We start from the raw sequence: 26,576 nt of genomic DNA, 5'->3' as shown, positions 1-26,576 counted from the left end.
CAATCGTTTCTTCTCAGGACAGCCCTCTTCCCACCGCACCAAACGGGATTTCATGGAGGGACAAGAAAACTGGGAATGTTGCCGGAAGTGTCACGTATGTTGGCTCAGAATGACACTATAGGGAGCATACCGAATAGGCCCACATTTAATCACTGGAGGCTTTTCATAGCTTTTTACAAAAATCTTAAATACAGGTAAACATGTAAACACTGTGCTCTCAGAGAGCAAGTACACAGGCATGTCACATGGTATCCCTTCTGGGAAGACAGATTCAAGTGAAACATCACCAATCAGTTTCAGAACCAACCGCTAGAAGTACTTGCTGGCTCAGGAGCAAACACCACCTTGCACATCTCCGAGTTCTCTTGGTGGAGAGGGAATTCAGATCCTGCTATGAGGCTTTCTTTTCTTCTCCGAGAGACGTAACCTCTGCCTGTGGACAGTCTTTCATACTTGGTCTCAAATTGCCTACATGACGACAGCAACAATAACAAAATTATACACATATTCAAGTTACCCCACACTCCTCAGAGGCAAATTATTGAGTGTAGACTTGAAGCTTCTGTTTCAAAGCAATTTGAGAAAGGATGGGAGTGCCAAAGACTACCAGTTTCCGTTCCCATGAATGGGGTGATTTTTTCTTCCCATGTCTTTCTATACCAATAGACAAACTGTAGATTCCTGGAATATAGGAGCCCTGACACACATTTTTCTAGAACGAAGGTCCAAATTCTTCTCAGCTTTCTGGAGATGCCGTTAAGCTCTGCAGACCTTGCTATGTCTCCCACCCATCATTCCAGGAGCCCCACCTTGGGAGCAAGTCCAACTGGATTTAGGCTGAGAATGCTGACAGGCATAACATTCCTTGAGCTCTGGGCCAAGTGGAATGTGGAACCAAACCAGTTAGCTGTGAGCCTGAGTTGGTGGTCACTGCATTTCAACCACAGGAAGGTTGATTTTTTTTTTAATTCATTAATGGAGATTTATTCTAAAAATAAGTTAGTGTGGGTTAACAATAGCTTAATATTCTGATTATAATCTACTATCTTTTATCTGTAAAAATACAACCCACTCATCTTTGTACTTACATCATTTATGTATTCCTTATATGGGTCATGAAATTTCAGTAAAATAAAGAAGGTGCTCAACTCTGGCCTGCTTATTGAAGGAGATGATAGAAGATGTGGCTTGCTGTTTTAAACATACAAAGTGCCTTCATGGTTAATAACGTGTGTCAGGGTTACCTCTACAACTAACAGAGGAGTCAGCGCTAACTAGACCCAAAGCATTCTACTTCCATGTGGCAGTACTGTTACAAATGACCATTAGAAGAGTCAAAGGACACAGTATAAATGAGATGCTATAGGGTAGAAGAGGTGCTAGGAAACTTACATGAACAATCATATATTTAGTATTTGAGACACTAAGAATTCTACTGAAAGCATTTTTTTTTTATTCAAAATTCCAAACTCTCAAGCTTGAGCCAAAACTTAAACAAGGTCAAGTTGTTATGGTACAATTCCCTAAAAATTATGAATTAATTTGGGCTCTTAACCCATGCTAAATGATTGCCAGCTGTTTTGTTTTGCACTTTCTGTCCAGGAAACAGTTGTGAAGTTAACTGACAGTAAATACACATCCACTATTTTTGCTGAAACTACGTGGCAACTCTTATGGTGAATCAAATCCCTTTGTTACCTTGATAAATTATTTCTGGACTAGAATACGATATTATCTCCAGAATCAAATGAACTGGTCCTTATAGTTTCTTGGTATCCTAGAAACTGACTTTTTTTTTTTTAAAGCTTTATCAATTATTCTCTTACTTATGTAAAGGAAATTTATGTTTCACTGTATTTTTATCATTTACTTGTAATTTCTGAAACTAAACGCTCAAAACTGGCTGTTAAGTTCCTGGCCAACTGGGGACTGCCCGAGAATATTCCACGAGCGCTGCCTCTTACCTAAGTGGAGCTGCATCCTTGTCCATCTGCATGCAAACTAAGAACGGGTACTGAGAAAACTGCACCGTGGAGATAAACTCCAGGCCTGTTTCTGTTTCTGTGCTGATCTCCAGGCCAGCTTTCACAAAAGAGGAGTCTACAGTGATGCTGCCAGTTATTGCCAGAGCCACCCTAAAGATTTAGGTAAAACAAACAAACAAACAAACAAACACCATTAATATCATATTTAACTGATTTGGACCAACAGCTATAATTTCATAGGGTCTGAACTCACTAACGTGTGACCTAAATGTGGTCAGAGTTCTGCTGGTAATCAGGGCCTGGCTAGTTTCAGGGATTAGGCAGTCAAGTTCTGCCCTTCCCCTGAGCCCTCCCACAGACTTCAGTTCTAGATCTGGGGATGAAGTGTCTATCAGGTACTACTGTTTGCTATGGTCACACCAAGGGCCAGGGTGAAAACATGCCTGGAACGTGATTCTCTCAGGAAGTCAGAAACACCTGAGCTAGCTTAAAACAAAGTCTAAACTCACAAAGACAGTTGACATTCGTAACAATGCTCTTGGTAACTATCTCTCTGCGGGCTTCTGTGTAGCTATTTCAATTCCATTTGTTTACTGTCTCCAAAGGGTCTCTATATCTATGGTTGCCAAGATATTTGAAAAAAATATTGTGTCACAAAAAACGATTCCTAGAGTGGGGCACGTACAGGCGTGCCCTAGGAAGGACAAATATGGTGGGTGCTCCAGTAATCGCTTTGAGAACTGAGTAGACAGATTGGGTTGACTGGGGAACATGGCTTGGATGATGATGAAGAAGCAGAAGGCTTACCTCTAGGATCACTCTAATTTAATTGTAGACTTTAAATGAAATTGTGGAAATTACTCCACAATTAAATCTGAGTTTATGCTCCTGCTATTTTGATAGAAGGATACTATCAAGGTTTGCTGTGCAAATTAAAGTCCCTGTTGCTGTTGTTGTCAGTGTAAAAGTAGGTCAGAGGTGGTATCATTTAAATCCCTGAATCCCTTATCATACCTTCTAATATCTTACACTCAACAGAGGCTTAAGAGATATTTTTTAAATGAACAAATGAAAAATTGAAAATAGATTGGCTACAATGTGGATACTGGTAAATTCTTAGGGATACTGTGTCCTTTTTAAAAATCAAGATAATTTTTGGTGTTGCTGTTGTTGATTTGTTTCTGCAAAGAATTCAATTCAGTCAAATTTGGGGAAACTTCTATCTAGAAAATACTTCAGAAAAAGGAGAAAGAAGACCAATTCACTGGGAAGCCCTAAATTGTACCGCTGATCCCTCTGATGGCCCGTTCTATTTCTCATTCTTCGGTTCCTTTTAGTAACACTGTGGGTCACCTTTCACATTAAATGTGCTGCCTTTTGATTTTTCTCAATTCCTTTAGCCATAGTTTAACATAAATCAAAAATTTAATTTTATAACTCCTATCTCACTTCTGCCCCACCATATTCATAAATATCAAAAAGGGGGGCGCCGGGGTGGCTCAGTAGGTTGAGTGTTCGACTCTAGGTTTCAGCTTACGCCACGATCTTGCAGTTTCATGAGTTCAAGCCCTGCGCTGGGCTCTGTGTTGGCAGCGTGGAGCCTGCTTGGGATTCTCTGTCTCCCTCTCTCTCTGCCTCTCTCCCCACTTGTGCTGTCTCTGTCTCTCTCAAAATAAATAAACTTAAAAATATAAATAAATATCAAAAAAGGTAAAAATCAATTGCACTTCCATATTCTTTACTTTGATTTTACAACAAACAGAATCATTCTTTTGATTATCACACTGGTTCAGTTTATCACCTTTTACTCAAAATACAATACTTTCATTTGATTTGACACCTATATTAGAAAAACAAAAGGAGCTGAGGACATTTTGTTTAGAAAAATGAACGCTAATGAAAAACTTAAGGACTCCTACCATTTAAGACATAGATTCTGCACACAAGTGATCATCTTTTTAATTTTTCTCCACTGAAGACAGCAAAGGAGGGAACATTTAAAATCCCAACAAGAGGGATAAACTAAAATGTTTGCTTCAAGACAGTATTTCCTGAGAGCATTGTCAACTACTAACGTGGAATACTAAGAGAAAATGAACTTCCCATCCATGGGGCATGCTGTATGTGGACGTCTTTAAAAGTGTGACCATTGTTGGCTGAGTTGATTAGATAACTAACCGGCTCATAAGAAGCTATGGAAAGAATGAGTTTCCATGGTTTCTTCCTGCTCTATGGTTTAGTCATTACAAATAGAAAATACAGATTTTTGAAAAAATCAGAGAGCTAAACAATTCCAAAAGCATATCTCTGCAGTTCATTGCATAGAATATTATACATATGCTTACCGAGTTTTCACTCGGGTTTTAGACTCACGATACCACAGGCTAAACTCCATTGCACCTGAAATGTCAATAGCTAGGCCACCCTGGACATCCATATTGGCCTTTAGTCCAGATTGCAACTGAAGCTCCTAGAAGCAAAAATATATCATCATCATCATCGTCGTCATCATCATAAGCAAATTTAGTCTACCCCTTTCCAAAGGCATGTTCAACCTCCTGCTATACATAATACCATTTGGGCTATGCTAATGTTGGAGTCTTTCTCTAGGCTTGGAAACACATTATTCTAATCTTGATCACTAGAAGTAGACTGTTGATTTGCTCAAGTATTTAGTCTATTAAAATACTAGAGACGTGCAGTGCCAATTGAGATGGGTGATGTTTTTCAATCATTACCTCACTTTGGGAGAGGCAAAGGTTCTCAAAGTGTGCTCCCCTTAGGACAACATCTGGGAACTTGTTAGAAATGCAAGTGCCATACCTACTGAATTAGAAACTCTGAGGATGGGGCCAAGCAATGTGGGTTTTAATAAGCTCTCGTGATTCTGATGCACATAAATTTGAGAACTACCAGAATGGGGAAAATGAAAGCATTGTCACCCGAAATCCAGCTGTGGCTTTGGGGTGGGGGTAAGAAGTTGGGCTGGATGATCTCTTGTGGTCCTTCAGCACCTCTCTAGCTATGTGCTGTGTCAAATATAGGCAGCTGCAGCGTCATGCTGGCAAAGTAAGTGCAGAATAAAAACTGCTGGTGCAATATACAAGTTCCAGGAATTGCCTAGATAAAGCTGGGAAAGGAAGGCAAGGCAATCTAACTAAGCCTTAACACCTTGTTGTTTGACATTTGAAATGACATCAAATTAACAAACAAGTCCAACATGAACTTAAGAGCATATTCCAGAGGGACGCTTCTCATTTACAAACGTAGTCCATCCTAAGTAATTTTGCAGTTGTCTGAAGCCCACTGTTTTGTGTTGTTTGTCAACATTTAAGTCTTGCATTTTCTGAGTACATTAATGAGGTGATGTTGGCTTAAAAGTTCTTCAGCTGGATTGCAATCAGATTGACTGGAGACAGTGTTGGAAATGATAATGGCTCTGGAAAAAAAGGCTCCATATCCTTAATTTTGATATCCCTCCAAAGATCTTAGATTCATGGTAACTGCCAGCATGACTAACTTCCTTATGTAACTGCCCTACTCAGACCAAAGAAGCCATGCTTTCACCAACTATAAATGCCGTGATTTCGCTTTCTAGAAAGGATCATATTGATCTCCTTGAATTCTTCCCCCTTTCCGAAAAACATGGCAAGAAATCTCAGTCAAAGGCCTTCATTTACAACCAGGTATATCAAAAAAGTCTCACTGTGGCATGAAGCTACTTTCAGTCTAAAACACACTTGGATGAAAGCATGAGATTCTTGACACAGAGCTCAGGACACATTAGGAGAGCCCTAAGAATACTTAACAGCTACATTTAGTCTAGAATAAAATGTGGTTGTAGTATGATACGAGGTTGTCTCATATATCATAACTAATATGAAGGAACACAAATTATCCTAGGAAAGCCAGAAAATTATGCCCAAATTTTAACCTATGCCTATGAACTACAGAATATCAGATATCAAGGTTCTGCAGTTGCACAGTCGTTGTGATTATTCCCAAATGAATCCTACTGTGTGCCCTGTCTTAAAAGTATTTCCTTGGATCTTTTGATCTCTTCCCAATTTGAAAGCTATAATCTTGTTAGTCCACTCAATCAAAAAAAGGTCTTTGATGTGGACTTTAGCTTTCCCACTGGCCATACATTAAGTAGATATCAAAGCACACCAAGTGCCATGGAAAAGAACATTTCACAGCTTTTAGACAATGTGCCTTTTATGGGGAGAGAGCATTTCCATTGTGGTCTGGGTTTTAGGGAGTACCCTGGCTTTCTTGGAAGATTCAATTTCTCTCATGCAAAGGGATCATGGAAGAACTCTTATTTGTAGTCACAGAGGAATTTTCCTGAGCCCCCGTGGAAGGACAGAGCACTAACCCCTGTAGAAGAGCAAACCACTCTCTCTTTGGGAAAGGGACTGAACCACATAGTGCAGTGGTTCTAATTTTTGAGGGTATAAAATAAGAGAAACTAACAGTTTTGAGCACGTACTGTGTCCCCAAGGGTCTACATTTGGTATCTCACTTAATTCCCATACTGATCTTCCATGGTAGGCATTATATCTTGAAGATTAAAAAGGAGGTTCAGGCTTGGTGGCACATGTGGAGACAGAATAAAACCCAGACTGTCTCTAGGGCGGATACTTTTCTATTACCACACATGGTTATCACAAAATCATCTCTCTTTTGTCTCCTGCTGTGCAAGAAAGCATCTTCTGAGAAATGTGGTGAAAAAAGATCATAGGTTTATGTCCTTATTTGACCCAGGATGCATATTTATTTAAATTATTGTCTATGAACTATAGGAACAAGATACTAAAGCTTTGCATTTGTAGCTAGTGTGACTCCTTTGATCTTGCACCTTTGGCCCCAAGGGTGTTTCTTACAGTTCAAACACTAATATTTTGACAACATGTACCATTGCATCCATTCAGGAAAATATGGTCTTTGCTGGCTAAAGAGGATCTCTCTATTAAGCTGACTTTATCAGACAGCCTTCTCTGAAGAGTAATCCAATTAGACGAAAAGAGAGAGCAAGAGTAAGCACAGAGTAATTCCATCTGCCCTGGTGGCTGTGACAGGCTATCCACTGCCAAAATTTCCTTCAATGTCAGCACTTGACCTAGAGTGGTATGTGCCTCTGAAGCTGGGATGGCATTACTGGAGTGCTCTGCAGAGCCAGGGAGCCTCAAAGAGCCTATTTGTATGGTTACCCTTGATCTGCCAAATACTCCAATCTGAAATTCAGACATTGGGTTACGTTTAATAGCTACAGGATGATCTTGCCTTAGAATACGCCTTAGGTGCCCTCTCTTAATGAACAGAAGAACTTTAAAAGATAATCTAGACCAGGAGTTGGCAAACTATGGCCTGCAGGCAAATCTGGCCCACTTGCTGTTTTTGTAAATAAAATTTTGTTGGAGCACATTCATTTGTTAATATATTGCTGATGGCTGTTTCCACTCTAGTGGCAGAGTTGAGTAGTTGCAACAGAGACCATATGTCCCACAAAGCCTAAAATATTTGCTTTCTGCCTCTTACATAAACTGTCTGCTGAGCCTGATCTAGATTACTGTTTTTATCAGGTTTCACACCCCAATTCTGACCATCAGACTGTTGAAAGGTAGTTGAATACACACAGATGGTGTTGAACGGTAATTATTCCTGTGTCTTAAAATGTGGACCATTGGGGCGCCTGGGTGGCGCAGTCGGTTAAGCGTCCGACTTCAGCCAGGTCACGATCTCGCGGTCCGTGAGTTCGAGCCCCGCGTCGGGCTCTGGGCTGATGGCTCAGAGCCTGGAGCCTGTTTCAGATTCTGTGTCTCCCTCTCTCTCTGCCCCTCCCGCGTTCATGCTCTGTCTCTCTCTGTCCCCAAAATAAATAAAACGTTGAAAAAAAAAATTTTAAAAAAAATGTGGACCACTTACTCAGCACTCTTACGCCTTCTTCATAGATTCATTAAGAATTCATCTCGCCAGAATCAATACTACAATGGGTATGCGCAATGTAAAATTGTGATATAATTTGAGACTTGTTTTTTCATATGTGACCTTGAGGATTAAGGGATATGACAGATCCTGTTCATTGTCCTTCTCTTCATTTGTTCGGAGTGACAATGCACCCATTGAAAAACTACATTTACCAGTTTTCCTTGAAGCTCGAGATAGCCATATGACACAGTTTTGATTAACAACAAAAAGAGCCTTGGTTATTTTCTCCATTAATTTCTTTGTTTCTGTCAGCATCAGTATTGTCTTTTTTTTCTTTCAGTTTTATTGAGATATATGTGGCATTATTATACTCATATTATATTGACTATATCCTCTTTTGCCTCAACAGTGAGATGTCTTCATGGGCTAATGGAGTTGAGAGAAAACCCTGCTTACCTGTAACAAAGGGGAAAAGGATGAAGGGCGGGCGGCAATACCCCTAGGGTGGGTGCTTAGAATGTGAATTCCTAGATGGGTGCAACTTTGTCTTGTGTTCTCCAAGCTTTGAGCACATTTAAAATGTGCCTAGAACACACTAGGGATTCAATAAATATTTGCAGAATGAATGGATTACCTGGGAATGATCTATCAACAGAATAAGTCCCTTCACCACACTGATAGGGTCACCAGATGCCGACAACATTTTGGACATCAAATCACTGTATCCGTTGAAAAAAGTGACAGGTCTGAGCTGAACATCAAAGAGGATGGCTGACATGCCTGCGTAGGAGTCGAGGTTCTCCTCCCCCTCATCGGGAGTGGCCGCAATCAAGGCCTCCAGGCCTTGGGCTTCGATGACTACCTAGGGGAAATGCAGATCACATTCATGACGTAAGCTCCTTGCCTATTCCGTAAGTGACGGTGAGGCTCCTGGGCTATTGCTAGAACTTTCCAAAACCTGAGGTATCTGCAGCAGCTAGGCAAACAAAAACAAAACAAAACAAAACAAACAAAACAAACCACACCTCTGTGCCTGAACATAAGGTGAATTCATTTTCTTCCTTTAGTTCCCACACCCATTGATCCATTTTGTAGAGGCAAAAACTAAAAACAAAAAATTCAAATGGCAGAGGCAGAACTCAAACCCCTTCTGTGTGACTGCCAATGCCATGAACTTTCCTTTTTGTGGTGTCATCCTTGAGACTCTTAATCCCTCCAGGACTGCCATACATAATGGATCAGCTGTCTGGCAGAGCCCCAAGAAGGAGATGGAGAAATGCTGGGACAATTGCCTTGAGGCTATTGCTACAAGAGGATATGGAACACTCCAAGGCATGACTCACACCCTTCCTATCAAACTTTTCTCTCTAGCTGAAAGAAAAGATGATGGAGGCTCACATCAAGATCTCCACCATGCATAGGAATCTTACATATTCTCCGTCCTCTGTACCAGCCCCATACCCAGTGGGTGCTTGGCATTTCAGAATGCATATCAGAAAACAGATGGCAATTCCTCAGGATAGAAGGACATTCCTCAGGATAGAGGTATTCTGACTAGCATCCTACCAAAGGGTGTATAATATAATATTGATAAGAACTCAAGTTTGTGTAGGACTGGACCATTTTTAAAACTTAAATGAGCTTATTTAGAAGGCTATAATTTGATATGCATAAAAAGAAGTATATTTCATAATTAGGAAGACTTTACAGATTATAACCAAATTTTGTATAAGACTAAAGAGATGGAATTCAGTCAGTCATCACATGCCTACACTTTATTCTTTTCTCTCCTAATGGTACTGAAAAATATAGATGGGCTCTTTAGAGAGTCAAAGTTCTTATGGGGAATCAATCTGTTCATAGACACAACCAGAGAAGGGAAGAGAAGGGAGGAGCCTGGGTGGCTCAGGTCATGATCTCACAGCTAGTGAGTCCAAGCCCCGTGTCGGGCTTTGCGCTGACAGCTCAGAGCCTGCGGCCTGCTTCAGATTCTGTCTCCCTCTCTCTCTCTCTCTCTCTCTCTCTCTCTGCCCCTCCCCCACTTGTGCTCTGTGTCTCTCTCTCTCTCTCCCAAAAATAAATAAACATTAAAAAAAATTAAGAAACAACCAGAGAAGGAAAATATATTCCAGAGTTAGATAAGTGGAGCTTTAAAGAATATATCTATGAATAAAAATAAAATATTTTTTAAACATATCTGAAAAATATTAGCACAGTTTCAACTTTGTGAATATGTTTGCCTTTGAAATGACGAATGGATGTTTAACGAGTCTAGTAAATCAAATTACTTAGGTTTCAAGTTCATGCTTGAAACTTTCTCTGGCATTATAAACCATATAGCTTCCTGCAAATGATGGAATTGTGAGCAACTTAAAACAGAAGCCACCATTAACTTATGCATTTTGTAGTGTTACCATCAGTATGTTTTTTTATTTTACTTCAGACTAATTTCTTATATATTTATGAAGCAAAATTAATGGAAAATGAGTTACCTGGCTACTGTGAAGATGAGCCTTCCCAATGTACTGAAAGATGTTCAGGTTACTTCTCCTTAGAATGCCAGAACCAGAGTAAAGAATGTCAAGGCTGTAAGTAGATGCTGAATGGGGAGTACCTAATGACAAAACAAAACAAAACAACTCTTGTAGTTTAGTAACAGTTCCCACGATACCAACTTGCAGAAGGGCAGAGAGGGAGAACTCCTTTCTGGGTTACGTACGTTCTATGTAGCCAGTATAGGCAGAAGAGGATCCACTCTTGGAGAAGCGGTCATAATTATGAGCAACCATTTCCTTCAGAACTCTACGGACCATTTTGCTGCAACACGTAAAAGGAAAAAGCACATTCATTGTAATGGCTGCTTCCCAAGTCAGATTTGGAAAAAAAAACAAATCCTCAGTGGAAAAAAGAGGGGCCAAATTTTCCCCATGCTGCTCCAAGACTGGGGAGGTGCCAGCTGGAGGGCCAGCATCAGGGTTTTAGGGCTTTCCCCTTCATTCCTCAGATATTTGAAATTTGGTTTGGTATCAAAATGACAGCAAGATGAGGATGCCCAGCTATGAATGGCTTAAAGTAACTGATGGACACACCTCAGGAGTGGAAAACACATATTCCATGAATCATCATGGTTGTATTATTAAATAGTATATACTTTCAAGGAAAGCTGTACCAGACAGGGGATGGTGGAGCAGTTGCCCAATATGTCTTTAAATATTTTCCTACACTCTCTAATGATACCAGTGGCTGATGACATATCACAGTTAATTTCCAGGAATTTTTTCTATTTCTGTAGTTTTCAATTAAAGAGACATCTCAGTAAAACCCATATATAAATGATCATCTCCTCTAAAGTAAGTCTTAAACCTTGCCCTATGCCTCTATCTTGTCTACTATCTAAGGACTGTTGAGATCTTTCCAATCTTGACTACTTAACACTAATCATATCAGGAATAATAAAATTATGACACCACCACAAAAAATATCAAAATAATCCACTCAAGAAATTAGGATCTGGACCTGAGGTAGAAACTTATTGAGAGGTGGGAATGGTGACCCTATAGGTGCCCCCCACCACCCAATATCACTAGGTGATAAGATTTAGCCTGGAGAAGGGCTGAGGACACCATGATATCTGTTTTGTAATATTCAAAGGGCCTGCGGGTGGATGAAATGATTAGACCTGCTCTGCTTCGCTCCAAGGATTGGGGCAAATAGGGCCAATGGGAAGCTTTCAGTTACACAAAGAAGTCCTAGTGACACTGTGAATAATGACACAAGTTCCCTCAGGGGAGGTGAGCCCCCTGCCACTGGCCAGGTGCAAGCAAAGACTGGATGCCCCTGCTAGGAGACTAGACCCACACATTGGAGAGATGCCAAGCCAAGTGGCCTGTGATGTCCTTTCCAACTCGAACCATTCCGGTCGTGAGAATCTGAACCTCAGTGTTTCCAATGGTCTCCTCGCCTTTCCCTGCTGCTCTCTACCCCACAGCCTCCTCTTTTACCATCCCCTGCATCACTAGGTTCATAAGACAAGGACAGAAAACCCACTCAGGATCTCCTTCTCAGAGTCTCATAAAAATAAACAAAGAAATAGAAGTCAAATCCATTCTACTAGGAACACATGGTTGTAGATAGATTTTGCTTCTTCCTCCCTCACTCATCTGCTCCTTCTTCTTCCTTATCTGTCCCTGCTCTTTTCTCCTGTCTACTCACTCCTCTCACACCTTTTTTCTTTTACTGCCTTATTTTTTTTCCTTTCTCTTTATCCATTTTCCAACACCCACTCCCCCCATATCTGTTTTCCTTTTCAACTTAAAATACTCAAATTTGATCTTTCCTGAGGATACTGCCGTGAAAATAACTCAGGGGAAATGGAAATTTCTTTTTCAGCCCTCTCATTTCAGTAAGGAAGTGCAGAGAGCCCTGGGGAACCCCCACTTTGAAGGGAGACATCAGTGAATGAAGAGGAAGAGACCCAGGAACTGGAAGGAAGATGAATCCAGTAAGAGTTACTGAGCCTGATGAAGTCTGCTGATTCCACTCTTCATACCTTGAAGAGTTCCCAAACATGAGCCATGCTTAAGGTATTTAACTTAAATGGCAAATTCATTTGATCTGTGATAGATGAGGTTTCAATGTTAGGTCACTAACGTTTGGAAAGTTAACATGGAAGACCATTTGGTGAGAATTTACATCGCTTTGTTATGCTGTTTATAAAAACAATCCTATTAAAAATGTAGTTGGGTTGTAAAACATTATAAACATTTGGCAATATATATTTACAGACTGAACAGGAGACCCAGAGTAACAATCATACACTGGGTTTCAAATCATAGTGCCAGAGTGAAGTTGTTTTATCTGGCCCGCTAAATAGTTCTCATGCGAAATTTGGCAAACTTTGGTTTTATGCAACATAAACTAGCATAATGACCACACCATTATTATCAGCCACATGTGTACCACACCAATATACAAATAAGCTTGAACAAATAAAATAAGCTTGCTTAAATAAACAGAGAGACAGGTGCACTCTATCATACCTTGCAGGCATTTCAAAACGTAGGATGTCTTGAACAAGAGTGAGCATGTATTTATTCATTTCTTTGGGAAGCTCCCCAATAGAGAGAAGAATGTTTTTTACTTCCATGTAGGATGGATTGTTATTTAAAATGATAGCAGCTGCAGTAGTGCGCACAGTCTTTTCATGAACTTTACGATTCTGGTGGTATATCCTGTTCAAAGTCTTCTTGACCTGTTCAAAGATGTTCAAACTTAGTGCACATCTAAATTTTTTAAATTGATATTGTAGCAGGAACAGTTAGTGCTCTTAAAACATATGTGTGTTCTTACATTTCCCAAGGTTCTTTGCAGTCAGGTTGGGGCCGTAATTGCAGCTAATGGACTATGAAGAGAACGGCCATGGGAAACTTCTAGACTGAGACAGTTAAGAGCTGCTGTGCCTTCTCCCTCTGTTTTTATTACTACTTTAGTAGGCTTAGAGCCACATTTTCCTTACCTACACTAGGCATAGCATGAATGAGAAATAAACTTTTGATAAGCTGAGATTTTGCAGCTCGTTTGTTATTGCAGCTTATCATGGTGTTACCCAACTAATATTGACTTTTAAAGACTACTGTCACATAGCAATAGATCTCTGGGGAGCAATGGCTATATTAGCTGATATTTCCTTACAATGGAGTCTCTCAGGATCTTCCCTTTATCCTTTTTTAAAATTAATAAAACTTTCATTTTTTAGAGCAATTTTCGGTTCACAGCAAAACTGAGCTGAGAGTTCCTATATACCCCTTGCTTCCAGGCTCCTCCCTGCCCAGCACATACAACCTCACCTCTATCAACATCCTGCATCCTACATTTGATAAAACCCATACTGCCACATCGTTGTCACCCGGAGTCCACAGGCTACATTAGGGACTTTTTTTTTAAAACAAAATAAGAAAACTTGCCAAAGAAAACTTGCCAAAATAATGGCATTCTGTGGCAACAAATAATTTCATTGGTTACTAGCATTATGTGGTATGGAGTGAGGTGGGGGTGCTCTGTACTAGGCATTTCTGAACAGTTCTTTCAATTCCCGCTTCCCCCTGCTTTTTTTTATTTCCCCTAAATCTTGGCCTTGTTCTCAGGTATATAGGAGTTAAATGACTCACCTGAGCAAAACAACTGGGAAGGAACAGCCAGAATTTATTTGTGGGTCTGTCTGTCTCAAACACTTGTGGCCCTAGCCATCATGCTCTGCAGCCTACTGACTTTGACACAAAGCAGTGGGAGGGTTCTCAGCTGCAAACTGGAAATATCATTCTCAGCAGACAGCTTATCTTGAGGCTTATAGACTTTTCCGCTCTTAGAAAAGTTTAATTTAGATGGCTTCCTGAAAATGTAGCTATAGGAACCACCGCAGTAATCCTTAAGCCAGGATATTTCAGTGTTGAAAATTTAACAGCATCTTAAAACTTATGGAAGTAAAGAGATTTCTGGAAAGAGTTTGTTTCTTAAAATAAGAGAATGTGCTTCAATATTTATGCTTCAGGATACAGGACATTATCTATTCAAAATGTGAGGCTGCTTCAAAATAGCCTTAAATTCAATTTAAGAGTTATTTCTAAACAGGAAAGAGAGATCCTCAGTTTGGAAAAAAAAAAAAATAGGATGACTTCAGAGAACTTTGCGTTTGACTCAAGTTTAGGCATGCTTCTTTTCTTTTGTTTATGTTACAAATATTCTTTTACCTCATCAGTTATGAAAGAGACATCGTATCTCTGGAGAGTGGTGGTAGCGAGGTGGCTGACGGGCCCTTCTCCAGCCTCTGCAAACTTCAGAAGGAGTGGGATGCCTTCCGGCAGCAGAGCATTCTTCAGAGCCAATAGGTACATCATGGTGTCCTCTTTTTTCTCTGCTCTTTCAAGTCCTCCTAGGATTAATTTCTTGGCTTCTACCACTGCCTAAAAAAATCACATACTACCTCAAACATACATACGACCACAAATTACACAAGGCTTGGACAACACTGGCTTCACTCTTGGACCTAAGAGAACAACCTAAAGTTTTATTTATTTTTTTAAATTTTTGTTTTATTTTTTATGTTTATCAGAGAGAGAGAAAGAGAGAGACAGACAGAGCATGAGCAGGGGAGGCACAGAGAGAGGAAGGGAGACACAGAATCTGAACCAGGCGCCAAGCTCTGAGCTGTCAGCACAGAGCCCAATGTGGAGCTTGAACCCACAAACTGTGAGCTCATGACCTGAGCTGAAGTCGGATGCCCAACCGAATGAGCCACCCAGGTGCTCCAAAAACAGCCTAAAGTTTTAGAAAGTTTTGCACTAGTTGCCTGACTGAGACACACAATAAAAATGAATAAGTATTGGGGCGCCTGGGTGGCGCAGTCGGTTAAGCGTCCGACTTCAGCCAGGTCACGATCTCGCGGTCCGTGAGTTCGAGCCCCGCGTCAGGCTCTGGGCTGATGGCTCGGAGCCTGGAGCCTGTTTCCGATTCTGTGTCTCCCTCTCTCTCTGCCCCTCCCCCGTTCATGCTCTGTCTCTCTCTGTCCCAAAAATAAATAAAAAACGTTGAAAAAAAAATTAAAAAAAAAAAATGAATAAGTATACTTTATAAAGGTGTTCTGTTTTTTAAGAAATGCAAAAATTAACATATTCGTAAGAAGCAATTTATACAACTAATAATAGATATATAGGGCACCTGGGTGGTTCAGTCAGTTAAGCATTCGACTCTTGATTTCAGCTCAGGTCATGATCTCATGGCTTGTGGAATTGAGCCTGGCATCAGGCTCTATGCTGACAGCACAGAGCCTGCTTGGGATTCTCTCCTTCTCCCTCTGCCCCTTACTTGTGTGCACATGCGCACTTGCTCTCTCTCAAAGTAAATAAGTAAACACTAAAAAAATAGGTATATTTACTTTTGAACACATTCTGAATGTATAAAGTCATTTTTAAAATTCCTTTGTGATCGATTATTCGTAAAACTATCCACTCATTGAATTTCTAAAGCAACAATTAAATGGCACCTAAGTGATGCCACGTACTTCTTCTTAAGTAATAATTTGGTGAAAATACTTAGAACTTGACCATAAGGTCTTGTTCTCAATGTTTAAAAAGGGCTTGTTTCCACTTGAATCAAAATTGGATTAATGCTGCCATACAGTTCAAAAAATATTTCAGAAAAATGTCTTCTATATGGAAGATACTTTGCTAGGTACTTTTCACATATGTTCTTTAATCAAAAAGGCCCCTTTTCCTGGCCTAGGGAAAAAAAAATGATTGAGTATAAGTTAGTAAGTCAATGGAAAAGCAAAGTAAAAATAGGGACACCTAGATTCTGGTTTTTGTCACTATCTATGTTTTAGGGGCTTCAGTTTCATCTTTAAAGAGTCCTAAAATCTAATCCATCTGTAGGATTTGGAAATTATGAAATTAAGCTACAGGGACGTGCGTGCGTGTGCACACACACACACACACACACACACACCAGAGGAGAGACAGAGAGAGAGGGATAGGAGTGAGGGAAGATATAAAAGGTCTCTAAATGGAAGGAAAGGCACTAAATTTCACAGGTAATAAGAGAAATGCCATTTCTCAACTATCAGATTGATTAAAAGGTTCAAAAGTTTGATAAGACACTTTCCTATTGAGGCTATGGGGAAATAGGCGTTCTCGTGCATTACTGGTGGACGCATAAAATGATACAATTCCTAAGGAAGGTAACTGGCAAAAGGTAACATATCTGCATTTTGTTCCAGCAACCCTAGCCCTGAGGCTATGTCTCCAAAAACGAGAAAAAAATGTGCCCACGATTATTCATCTCAGCATTATTTGTAACAGCAAAATGGTAGAAACCACCTACTGACCACGGGCGGGAGATGCTGAGGACACTGGTATGCCGACACATGCAGTTCTAAGCGCTGCTAAAAGGAACAAGGAAGATCTCTGAGAACAGTATGGGATGACTTCCCGGGTATGTTGTTAGGAGGACAAAATAAGACACAAAAGAGTGTATATTTTGTGAAAGAAAAAATAAGTAAAAATGTGTGTGTACATTTGCTTAGGAAGCACAGGAAGGAGAAACCAAAAACTGACACTGGTTACGTGGAGGAGGCTGGTGAGAATGGGTGGAAGGGGTAAGAAAGGGAACAGGACCCCATTGAGAATGCTTTTAAAATGCAGTTTTGACTTTTGAACCATGTCAATATTTCACATATTCAAGAAATACAACTCAATCAGCAAAGATGGAAGATTGCTAAAAGTGAATTCAAACAGCAGGGAATGTATATGTGTGTCAAACTGCTAACATAACTAAACAAAAAAGAATAACAGAGACTTCTTGATATGGACCCTTGGCTGTCTATCTTTTTTTTTTTTTTTACATTTATTTATTTTTGAGAGACACAGAGAGAAAGAGAGACAGAGAGCATGAGCAGGGGCGGGGAAGACAAAGAGGGAGACACAGAATCCAAAGCAGGTTCCAGGCTCCAAGCTATCAGCACAGGGCCTGACAAGGGGCTCAAACCCATAAACCATGAGATCATGACCTGAGCCAAAGTCGGACGCTTAACCAACTGAGCCACCCAGGTGCCCCATCTGGCTGTCTATCTTTAGTATATTCCAAAACAAAAGAGCTGTGATGAAGTCTTAACCTTTATTTAGTCTGATTTTTGTAGCAATATTGGTGTAGCAATTCACAAACTATTTTGTGTGTGTTTTAGGCCTGAGCAAATGAATCAACAGGTTGATGTTCTAGAACACCAAGGTTCTCACTATAGGAGAAGGAAGATAATTTTATGGCATGGAAGGAGAGAAAGAAGTTTGTTGTACTGGCCTGGAATTAAAGACAGCGGTATGCACTCACCATATGATAAACATAAATATAAATATACGTATTTTGTCCATCTTAAGGGCCAAGATGCAATAGCACTCAAGTAATTAGAAGTAAAGCATTTAGGGGTAAAATGCCAGATATCTGCAACTCAATCTCAAATGGTTCAATATAAGTACAAATAAAATGAAATAAAACAGAATGACATAATGGAAATATGCAAGATGTTGAAAATTGGCAAATCTAGATGAAGGGTACACAGATGTTTGTGGAATTGTGCTATTCTTACAACTTTTCTATAGGTTTGAATTTTTTCAAATGCAAATTTGAGGAAAAACAAAATTAGGAGGCAAGGAGGTTGAAATGTACGCCAAAAACTAATAGAAAAAAGAAATAGGGGGCTTTGTACTCAATGAGTAAACTTGACCAGCTGCCACTCGGACTGTCACAGGGCAGGTGGGAGCTTTCATGCTTGCAAATGCTGGAAAATCTTTAGTAGTCTATCAGATGGCAGGTACCATTTGGGCAGTAGAAGTATTGTATGCCTTGTAAGGAGATACCTTAAATTTTTGCTTAGAGTACATCATTTTCTTCCTATTCATATGTCTGTGATTTGGGCTGGAGATAGATGAATATTCCATAGCAGAACGTTGAAAAGAAAATGTGAGCATTTACAACAATCTATCTGGTGACTAATTTTCTTCAAAGATGCATTGTTTTAAAAGTTGCTCAAAAACATTAACAGAATTGAATGACAGTGATAGTGGATAGTTTTGAGCTACCTACAAGGTAAATCTAAAGATGTGAGTAAAACTTGGCTCAGCAAAACTTTACATTTAATCCTTTGTTCAGTTTCCTTCTTGTGCTATTCTATTCTCTCTCAAGGTTGCAGCCACTCTCTGTTCCTGGCCCTAACTCCTCTTCTGGGCTGCAGGTGGATATGGCCATCTGCCTTTTGGACAACTCAACTTGGTGGCCCAAAGGACTTCAAATTTAACATGACCAAAACAAATTCATAGCTCTACCCTCCTCCCAACCCCCAAACTGGGTTCTATAAATTGTGCTTAAGTGGTTGACATCACCACACCTAGTACCCTACCTTGGAAGCTTAGTAGTCACCCAGCTTCTTACCTCTTTCACGCTACCCACCCACATCCCATCAGTCACTGGGTACTATTAACTCTACCTCCTAAATGGCTCTTGAAGCTGTCTCCTTCTCTCTACCTGCTGCCTCTATGTTAATTCAGACCTTTACTTATTCTTGCCCAGTTGTTGCAAATATTTCCAATCAAACCTTGCTGACTCTAATCCAGTCCACAGCTGGTCCATACACTCTGCTGCTTTTTAAATAAAAAAAATCTAAGCATGTCATTCACCTGCCTAAAAACGCACTATTCTCCCTTCTCTCTATGGAATGAAGGCCAGACTTGTTAGCTTTTCATTAATAAACATCCTCTTTTCTGTATTTCCACTCTCATCTATCTGCCCCATAAATATGAATACTTTGTTTTCCAGCCCCACAGAATTTCTCATGTTCTCAGGCATACCAGACCCATTTTGACATTGGGCCTTTTCATGCATTGTTGTATTTCTCCTAGAATGTCCTTCATTCCATACTACCATCTCTTCACCTAAAGAGCTTTTCTATACGAAGTTCAAATATCACTATTTTGGTGAAACTTTCCCTAGCACCCCCAAACAGAATAGTTTGCTACATATTCCGTATTCTCAGAGCACTTCGTTTATATTTCAATATTATTTTTTGTTTGTATTTGAGAAATGGAGTGGAAGATCTTTGAGGATGGTAGAATATTTTATGCATTTTTATATTAAGGGATTAACATCACATCTAGCACAGAGTAGATGTTCATTAAATTATGTGAATGGACGTTTTCAGGTATGAGTTTTGTCTTTAGCCAAGATATTTGATACAGGATTACTGAGGTAAATTGGCTATTCAAATAATCGTGGAAATTGGAAAATATAAGAAGTTATAGTTCTTTGATGTCATAGAAATAGTACAAATTTGATCTCTGCCTGAGCTTACTAAGCTGATACTCAAACATTTTCAATGCCATTTCTTTTTTAGTAATCTTTTTCACACTTAGCTTACATTCTAGTTATGGGTTGCCTCTTTTGGAACTATTTGGTTTCAAGAATGTTTTCTCTATTATTTTTAAGAGCAAGCATTCTGTAAGCAAAATAATACAGTGATGTCTTTTTTGAGATAGAAGAAAAATGCTGACTATAAGCTGGCTATATAATAAATGTGGACAGAAAAAGACTGTTTTTATATATTTAACATTTTCAACCTATTTGCATTATAGAAAGATAGGCTATATTGGATACTAATCTATTTGGATTTTCTACATCTAGTTAAGCTTACAAAGTGAGTTTTTGGTTTTTTATGAGAAAGGTGTCAAAGTTGATAGTCCACTCTGGCAAATGGGTAAACTTTGAGCAAATGAAATTAAAAATAAAATGTAAAGTTTTCGGTAATTAGAAATAACTAAATTCACACCATCAAAACTCAAAACTGCAAACCACACTTATAAAGTTCTCCTCTAGGAGATAGCCCTAAAGTCTAATATTTTTTCTAAGAATAAGAACTATACCATACATGCCATTGAAGGCTGCATACATAGTGGGCACTCAGTGAGGGATTATACTAAGTGAGGGATTAATAGACTATTTACTCTTTAACAAGCATTTGTTGAACATTATGCATCACATATTATTTTAAGCAATTGGCGTTAACAAGACAAAGATCCATTTATGCATGGATCTTATGATTTCAGTAGAAGACAAAAATAAGCAATAAATGTAATGAATAACGGAATTGTATCAGGTATGTTAGATAACAATAATTGCTATGAAATAAAGAAAGTGGCGTAAGGTAAGGGGAAATAGGAGGGCCAGTGGTGGGCAGCTCAGTAAGACATAGAATGATCTGGAACTACATAACACACAAGATTGGATTCACACTTACTTTGAGTTTGCAGCCTTCATTCTGACACAACTTCTTGACGAGGGCCCCAATGATGATCATAACAGTTTCTCTGATGTCGTTACTCGCAAAGGAACCTTTGAACTTACTCTATTAGCCAAACAGAGATAAAATAGGTTATCAAAATATTTAAACATTTCTGAGGGACATTTTTAGAAATGAAGACACAAAGTAACCAATGTCTAAGAGAAATGTTTTATGTTCCTAGATAGCAAATTCAAAATTTTGATTTGGGGATACTTGCAAATTCACTACCTAACTTTGAATCGAAGAGTTTATAGAATCTCTCCTATGCAAGTCTTATTAACATATGAACTATGAACTCAGGAAGTCTATGAACTCCTGAGAGGTTTATGGATTGGGCTCACTGGGTTAGTGAACAAAAAAGGAAAAAAAAGAGATCTGCAAAACTTTGTGTATGGGTGAAGAGGGGATTCATTGCTTTTTTCTTCTTCTTCTAAAGTTTATTTATTTACTTTGAGAGAGAAAGAGAAGGAGAGACCACAAGAGGGGAAGGGGCAGAGAGAGGGAGAGACAGAATCCCAAGCAGGCTCCTTGCTTCCAGCATAGAGCCCAATGCAGGGCTTGCACCCACAAACCGTGAGATCATGACCTGAGCCGAGATCAAGAGTTGGATGCTCAACCAACTGAGCGACCCAGGTGCCCCGGGGTTTCATTGCTTTTATCAGGTTCTTAAACGATCTCACTTTCCAAAAAGATTATGAGTTATTCCACTAGATCATAAGCAGATAAGTGCACATTTTGTTTTTAAATCTTGGACCCAAGAGAAGTCTAGTTTTATTTCCAATATAAATTTTTTAATATTGGAAGAATTGTATCTCTTCAATGTATTGTATATTAAATGCTGTGAAGACTTTTGAACTCAAAACAAATCTTTTAAAATCAATTTTGGGGGGTGCCTGGGTGGCTCAGTCAGTTTAGCACTCAACTTCAGCTCAGGTCATGATCTCACAGTTCTTTGATTTGAGCCCCCATCGGGCTCTGCCCCGACAGCGTGGAGCCTGCTTGGCATTCTCTCTCTTTCCTTCTCTTTCTGCCCCTCTCCAATTCATGCTTTCTTTTTCTTCTCTCAAAAATAAATAAATAAACTTAAAAAACAAATAAAATAAAATAAAATAAAATAAAATAAAATAAAATAAAATAAAATAAAATAAAATAAAATAAAATTTTGAAGCATAACCAAGACTCATCTCCTCTGAAATTTTATCCCATGTCACATTATATGATGGGTGAATACAATCTTTATATTTCTATATGGTATAGTTTATGTTATTTAGAGGAATTGCAAAGAAGACATTATGTGAAATAGTGTACTACAGTTAATGATTAATGGATGGAAGATAGCCCAATTCCTGTTTAGAGTCTTATGAACTTTTTAGCAGCTGACAAACTTTATTTTCACAGTGTTCATTTGACTTACAATGAGGCCTCTCAGGAGTTCTTCATTGGGATGGGAGGCAAATCCACAGGCATAGAGAAACCTCTCCTGGAGGATGATGCTACTGTCACTTTTGAAATCCAGAAAGTCCAAAATGGCGTCTAATGAGTCTGAGGTCTGAGCGGAGGTGACAGCATCCACCAGTTGAGGTCTACAAAAAAGGGGGAGTCATTGATATCAATTTTTAGCTTGCTTAAGGAATTATTTAAATCTCTACCATTCACAGATTCTCCATTGATCTAAGTTTCATAAAGAAGTGAAATTTTTATATAAACAAAAAAATGAATAATTCCCTCAAAAAGACCCCTTAATTTTGTTTTAAACCTCCCATTTAATTCCTCGCTCTCTAGCTCAGTGTATACTCAGAATATATAAACTAACTTCACATAATAGCCTAAGTCAAACATAATTTGGAAATTTGTATGTCAAAAAATTATACACTAGGTTCAAATTCTTTTCTCTACGAGTAATACATCAGAGTTATAGTCTCAAATATTGATTCTCTTTCTCTAATGATCTCAACAAATATATATATTTCTTAAATGCCTAATTTAACTCAGGTGCTATTAGGAAATTCTTTTAACTTTAATTTATATCCAAGGGAGAAGATTTTGCCCATTGTTTCTAAAAATAAAAAGTACCATGGTATATTCCAGTGTTCAACCATAATGATTATGTGTGGGCAGAATGGAACTCCTATAGGCAAGTTCTCATTAGATATACCAGTCATCAAGAATCTTTGGTTAGTTGAGTCTGGGATGGTAAAATTTCTGAAACTAGTTGTCATGCTAATGAATATATCATGTATGTAAGTATATTCCACATTGTATACCCACACTGTACATGTGTTTAGTGCTTTATACTATTAAAAAATGATATACTTGCACTGTATCATTTTGTTCCTAACAAAAAACCTAGTGAATGAAGCAGACACTGAGAGATAATACTTATTAGGTGCCTATTATGTAAGTATTGCACTATAAATTTTAAATATGCAATTTTTTCTTTCACTTCTTCGTCTGTAAGATGGGGTTAAAAATAGTGGTTACTTTCAAATTTTGGGGAGAACTGGACTGCATAATCTATGCAGAGCACTTAGAATAGTGTTTGACATGTGGTAAATACTCAATAAAAATACACTGCTATTAACAATTACTTCATTTAATAGACTAAACATCTCTGTCAGTTTAATACTAATATCCCCCTTACATATGAAGAAACAGACTTCAAGGCCCTATAGGTGTTAAGTGTATAGCTGGAGTTGGAACTCAAGGTTTTTCTGACCTGAGGTGTCTCAGGTATCCATGATCTTTTATTTTGTAATTTTTTTTAACGTTTATTTATTTTTGAGACAGAGAGAGACAGAGCATGAACGGGGGAGGGTCAGAGAGAGGGAAACCCAGAATCTGAAACAGGCTCCAGGCTCTGAGCAGTCAGCACAGAGCCCGACGCAGGGCTCGAACTCACGGACCGCGAGATTGTGACCTGAGCCGAAGTCGGCCGCTCAACCGACTGAGCCACCCAGGCGCCCCTATTTTGTAATTTTTTTAAAAATGCTCATTTATTTTTGAGGAGGGCGGTTGGGGCAGAAAGAAAAGGAGACAGAGGATCCAAAGCAGTCTCTGCACTGACAGGAATGAGCCCAACGCAGGCCTCAAATTCACAAACCATGAGATCATGACCTAAGCCAAAGTCGGATGCTCAACTGACTGAGCCACCCAGGTACCCCCATGATCTTTTAAATACATTGGTGTTTCCCAAAGTGTTGTCCATGTGGTTCTAGTCCTACAACATGCTGTAAGCAAAGGGATCTTCAAGGCTGTTTAAGTTTAGAAAATGTTTAAGGAAACTTACACCTAATATTATATGATTAAATATGCTGAAAATTTCTACAGCCAAGAAAACTATTTGATTTGGTTTCACCCCACGCTTTTCTAACTCAGTTGCTCACAGAATCCTTTCCTCTTGCCATACTTGCTAGTATTCTGCAAATTACAGGATACACACAATGGACTCTTTGGGAAATGTTATATTCTACCACCCTGACTTGCACTATCCTACCATAAACAGAAAAAATTATTCTCTGTATTTTACAGATGTTGAAAGTGAAACTTGGAGAAGCTAAATGTAAACAATTTGCTCAAAGGTTATATGCTGTTGGAAGCCAAAATTAGAAACGAGGTTTTCTGATTTTAGTTCATCCTAGCATCCTTTCCATTACACTATGCTACATGTGGTCTACATATGATATGGCACAATATTATGTAAATACAAGTATCTCCTGCTTTTCCAAAGTTTGTGTTAGGCTACTTTGCTTTTACAAAAGACCTACATTAGTACTTGTTTTTGCTAACCAAAAGAAATCCTGAAGAGGAATTTTGCTTTCACCAAAAAAAGGTTAAAAGCTAAATAGCATTCAACGTGTTTTGCAGCAAGCCTGTTATAGAGGCAGTGTGGACCCTGAGCAGTGAGGGTAGCCCCACCAAGCCCCTTCCCTGGGAAGCACACTCAGCATCTTACAATCAAGTCACGATAGCCTAGAACTGTATCTGTGAGCATCTGTGCTTTCTCTCAATGTATTGTGTACATCCATTAGCAAGATAATGGCCTAAGGTATCAGAAAAACCTAAAAGAAGTTATTTTGGGGCTCTGGAAATGGTCAAAAGATTTGCCACGTAAATTAATGGTAATTCATTGCTTTGCACAATTGCGGGTTACAAAAGGTTTCATAGAAGTCTCCACTTTTGGATAGCAGGAGAAACCTGTAATCTGATTTAGAAAATATATCATGAAATCATCCAAATTGTTGCCACCTGAAGGTTTCTAGGACTCACATAAGGTTAAAGTGTCATACAATCTCCATTCTAAATTAATAGCTAATTTTTAAATTTTTCTGGTCAGTATCTTTGCCTTTCCTATAAAGAAAAATCACCCTACAAATATTTTTTAAAGTTCTATGATTAAAACATGAGTCTGAGAATTTATTATTTCGTGTATTTTTCAATTTCTGGTTTAAATATTTATTTTTGAAGAGAGCAACCAACTCTGTTTAGTCATATGGAGTTCCTATCAATTTTTTTAAATTGATCAAGAATAAACAGACTTCTTTTTTACTTTTAAGTTATTTATTTATTTATTTTTGAGAGAGAGAGCATGCATGCATAGGTGCACACAAGTCAGGAAGGAGCAGAGAGAGGAGAAAGAAAGAATCCCAAAACAGGCTCCACAATGCCAGTGCAGAGCCTGATGCCAGGCTCAAACCCACAAACCGCAAGGTCATGACCTGAGCTAAAGTCGGACGCTTAACCAACTGAGCCACCCAGGTGCCTCAAGAATAAACAGAATTCTTAAAAAAAAAAAAAAAAAAAAAAAAAAGCTAAATTATCTTCTTAGAGAATTGAGTTGAGTCCTTTGTACTCAATGACTACTGTTGCCGCTATTGCTGCTGCTGTTGCTGTGTGTGTGTGTGTGTGTGTGTGTGTAAGTTGGCCAATTTCCACTTTTGATTATGTTAATGGCTAGTTTTGACAGTCAAATTAATTAAGCTATTTGCTGTATCATGAGGGTAATTAGTATCATATAGTTGAATTTGTATTTACAAATTCTATATTACAGACAAAAAACATTTACATCGGGGTGCCTGGGTGGCTCAGTCAGTTAAGCGGCTGACTTCGGCTCAGGTCATGATCTCGCGGTCCGTGAGTTCGAGCCCCGCGTCAGGCTCTGTGCTGACAGCTCAGAGCCTGGAGCCTGTTTCAGATTCTGTGTCTCCCTCTCTCTGACCCTCCCCTGTTCATGCTCTGTCTCTCTCTGTCTCAAAAATAAATAAAACGTTAAAAAATTTTTTTAAAATAATAAAACATTTACATCTACAAAATTAATTTGAGAATTAAGTCAACTCTTCACTATGTGTGTGCAATGAATCATACTTTCACCAAACATTCAAGTAGCATACAGATGTCTTTTTCTATATTTTTTGACTATTTACCTCCATTCTCAATTTGCTATATAAAACATGGCTTTGATGGGGATGATCATTGGATCTCTAATAAAATTTTTCATTTTTCAATCGAAAAAGTCATATTCTTTTTTTGTTTTTATAATCAACTCTGCAATCTCTTCAAATGTAAATTAATAGGTCCAAAAACAGGAGGCAGCACATATCAAGATGAAGCCCTCCCCTCCCTTATGTATGTACCAATTTAGACCTGATTTAAACTCATAAACACTCAAAATATGTTCATGCTGAGTCACTGTTAAAACCTTGTTACTACATTTCTGGTCAAGTAACTGTTAAATTACCATATTGAAGCATAACTGTTTGATGAAAATGCAAAACAACGCAATAATT

The 26,576-nt window shown here is 38.8% G+C and overlaps 1 protein-coding gene across 1 annotated transcript in view; it reads right to left on the bottom strand.

The window, feature by feature from the left end:
* Window positions 1–296: 296 nt before the first annotated feature.
* The window catches only part of MTTP (microsomal triglyceride transfer protein), a 46,568-nt gene continuing 20,288 nt past the window's right edge, over window positions 297–26,576 (bottom strand). Inside the window, exons 9-18 of the mRNA XM_047091612.1 lie at window positions 22,208–22,376; window positions 20,749–20,856; window positions 14,663–14,875; window positions 12,956–13,167; window positions 10,636–10,733; window positions 10,409–10,530; window positions 8,551–8,778; window positions 4,331–4,455; window positions 1,965–2,135; window positions 297–468 (exon numbers count right to left, since the gene is read on the bottom strand). Coding sequence (XP_046947568.1) covers window positions 297–468; window positions 1,965–2,135; window positions 4,331–4,455; window positions 8,551–8,778; window positions 10,409–10,530; window positions 10,636–10,733; window positions 12,956–13,167; window positions 14,663–14,875; window positions 20,749–20,856; window positions 22,208–22,376 — 1,618 coding nt within the window. The remainder of the gene's footprint in view (window positions 469–1,964; window positions 2,136–4,330; window positions 4,456–8,550; window positions 8,779–10,408; window positions 10,531–10,635; window positions 10,734–12,955; window positions 13,168–14,662; window positions 14,876–20,748; window positions 20,857–22,207; window positions 22,377–26,576) is intronic.

This window comes from Lynx rufus, unplaced genomic scaffold, assembly GCF_022079265.1.
Source record: "Lynx rufus isolate CCGP_SWC_20201006 ecotype Redwood Valley unplaced genomic scaffold, mLynRuf1.p SCAF_3, whole genome shotgun sequence".
Taxonomy (NCBI): Eukaryota; Metazoa; Chordata; class Mammalia; order Carnivora; family Felidae; genus Lynx; species Lynx rufus.
Note: the sequence above shows the minus strand (reverse complement) of the source record. Positions and strands in the feature narration are given on the sequence as shown.